The sequence below is a fragment of the Antrostomus carolinensis genome, unplaced genomic scaffold (assembly GCF_000700745.2).
Source record: "Antrostomus carolinensis isolate BGI_N321 unplaced genomic scaffold, ASM70074v2 scaffold47534, whole genome shotgun sequence".
In the NCBI taxonomy this organism is placed as follows: Eukaryota; Metazoa; Chordata; class Aves; order Caprimulgiformes; family Caprimulgidae; genus Antrostomus; species Antrostomus carolinensis.
The window spans coordinates 12141-15007 of record NW_010312326.1 but is presented as its reverse complement, the minus strand read 5'-3'; the positions used below and the strand labels follow the sequence as shown (position 1 = coordinate 15007).

Sequence of the window (2867 nt, the reverse complement as noted above, 5' to 3'; positions counted from 1 at the left end):
GGGGAGGGGAGAGAAAATGCCCTCCCTCCCGGTTCCGTACTGCCGTGCTCGGGTGTGCTAACTCGCTTCTGCTGTGTGCGCTCTTCCTGAATGACTGTGGAAGGGGTTTATTTTTCAAAGCATAAATATGACTAGAAATCCACTGCTGAAACATCTCTTCAGGTTGCAGAGTAACCTTTGTCGGTATAATGGGTTTGTTTTATAGTAAGAGGAGCATTTTCATGTTTAGGCTGAGAGGAGGATGTCAAAGAGATTGATTAGGAAATTTGCAAGAAAAAATGAATGTTCAGCACCCAGCAGTGAGGGGAAATCCTGATGCAGGGGCAGCTACCAAACTAAACCTTCCCTCTATATAGCTGCTTTTGCAGTGGTTCATGTCATTGTATTCCCTGGAAGGCACTAAGACCCTTCACTGCAATACCTTTGTGACAGTCAAGTTGGTTTTCTACCTTGTTTTCTACCTTATGCTGTGATGATGTGTGTCCATCTATTCCCTTTCCTCTCCTTTTCTCCCATAAGCAACTTTAGAGCCATTTGGATAATATGGGATATAAGGAAGGATAGGAAAGAGGGAAGGCAAAGAGGCTACTGTGTAAAAAACTGAGGCTTCATTAGTACCGTTGCTCATAAAGTGCATGTCTCTGTGTTCCACTTCCTTCAGACTGCCGGTTCCCAAACTAGAAGATACAATTAGGAGATACCTAAATGCACAGAAACCACTTTTAAATGACGACCAATTCAGGTATGGACAGAGAAGATACACATATTGCAGTATCATGTGCTGCTTCAAAGTCAAGTGTTACATATAAAAAATATGGCTTGTGACAGGATTTTGACTCTTTTACTGACTGCTGTAGGAAAACCGAAGAACTTGCTCATCACTTTGAGAAAGGAATTGGAAGAGAGCTGCATGAACAACTGGTTGCTCAAGACAGTCAGAACAAGCACACGAGTTACATCACAGGTATGATGGCCTACTGGATATAGGAGTCTGTAGATGGTCATGCTTGCTAACAGACAGCTTAAGTTCTCTACTCCATAAACTTGGAATAACATGCTGTGAATACTACATGTAACTGTATTTGAGCAAATTCTGAGTCTCTGGTGGAAAGAAGAATGCCCAGCATCTAACTTTTATATACCAGAATTCTGGATAGATGAATATTGAAGAAATAGTATTTTTTCATGAGTTACTGTATTTAAATTTGAGTTTACTGGGTTTATCTTTTTTCTTTTTTCATTGCTGCCTATTTATGTTTAGGTTAGTAGAGGAGTTTAACTGATAAGTCCCTTAAGGAAACTAAAGCAATTGTTTTCAAATAATTTCAAGTTATTTTACAAAAAACCTGAACTCTCAGAGGGGGTCAGAGAATATGAGCTTAGTCATACTAAGCTTCAGGAGGCAGAAGTGGTCAGTGCTCTGAACTTAAAACAAAGCCCGCTAAAACTACGAAACCTTTTTATTTTAAAGAGCAAAAGAAAAGGAGAGACAGAAAGAGGAAGATTAGAATGAAGAAAAACAAATTAAAGAGGAGAGCATGCATATGGTTTTTGAGCATTCTTCTTTATTGTTACTTCCACTGATTTCCAAATGCAAGTGCCTGCTTATGAAAGTATTGGATGGATAGCAACAGAGTTGGAAATATTCAAATACCTGTGGAAGTAGAAGTTTGCATGTTGCCCAGAAAATGCACTTTCATCCTTGCTATCGGTTGAGACTCCCTATAAGGGTGTTAGCTACCACAAATTCCATAGAGAATACCAGATTATTTGACAAAAGCTGCTGTTCAGTTTGTTATCTTTTACTTTCCATTCACTTTGAACAACGTGGTGGCTTTATGGTGTTTGTCAGCACTAACCAGCATGCTGCTTTTTGTCTGTGAACTGTGGGCTTTTTGTGTTCCTTTTAGTTTAGTTATTATTCTTTTTTAGGCCTCATAAAATACCTGTTCCACTTGAAATTGGTTTCTGAAAGCATGTTTAGTTGCCTGCACTCTGGACTTTCAAGTCCGAGGTTAAAAGGCTACATGATTATGACAGATGTGGTTTTAAAACTGTAGGTGAATGCTAGTTACTCACCTGTGAGTACCTGGAATTAAAATTGTAACTTAGGTCCTTGAATTACCTGTTGCCCTTTTAGAGCTTAGGTAGAAGGTTCTTCTTGTGACTGATCCACCCTTGGAATAACAATTTTTATTACATCAGCTGCCTTGAGATGAAGTTGATGTGCCCTTGCTTCCTTGGTCTGCAACCAGTCAGTGTGCAGTACCAGAGCTTACTGAGTTTGAAGTTATTAATGATGATGAAATAGAACCTACTTTAAAAATCCCTCTCTGCCTATGCCCCCTGGATTTCTGTGTACTTATAGGCAGCTGTAAAAGTGTGACTGCTTTTTAGAACTATGATTGATTCCCTTGGTTTTGGCAAGCACAAAACTTTTGGGTCAAATTCACGCTTCTTGATACACTGACAGATTGTCTAAAAGATCTGTGGGTATCAAATGTAATTCTGCTTTCCAAAGTTTGTACTGGGCCTGGAAGATTAACTGTGAGGTCCCCTCCAACCTTGTCTTTTCAAGAGTTTTGGCCTGTGTTGATCATTTTAGTGGACAGAAGGAGGAAGGAGGTAGAAATGCAAGACAGCAAATGGAGGATTGCTGCCAGGAATGAGGGAAGTACTGGATCAGAAATAGAGGTGGTTCCAAAAAGGAGCATGCCCTCAGTGACAGAGAATGGCAGAAATTAATAGCCTAAGAGTAGGTAAAGGCATGTTCCACTCCAGATGTGAGGTGTGCACCAAAATACAGTGCTGGGGAGCTGCATTGTGTGTCATGGAGTTACAGTTTATCGCTGAACCATATTGAAAAC

At 40.0% G+C, this 2867-nt stretch overlaps 1 protein-coding gene across 1 annotated transcript in view; it reads left to right on the top strand.

The window, feature by feature from the left end:
* Nucleotides 1–661: 661 nt before the first annotated feature.
* The window catches only part of CPT2 (carnitine palmitoyltransferase 2), a gene marked incomplete at its 5' end in the record, with an annotated part of 5777 nt that continues 3571 nt past the window's right edge, over nucleotides 662–2867 (top strand). Inside the window, 2 exons of the mRNA XM_010166976.1 lie at nucleotides 662–742; nucleotides 858–964. Coding sequence (XP_010165278.1) covers nucleotides 662–742; nucleotides 858–964 — 188 coding nt within the window. The remainder of the gene's footprint in view (nucleotides 743–857; nucleotides 965–2867) is intronic.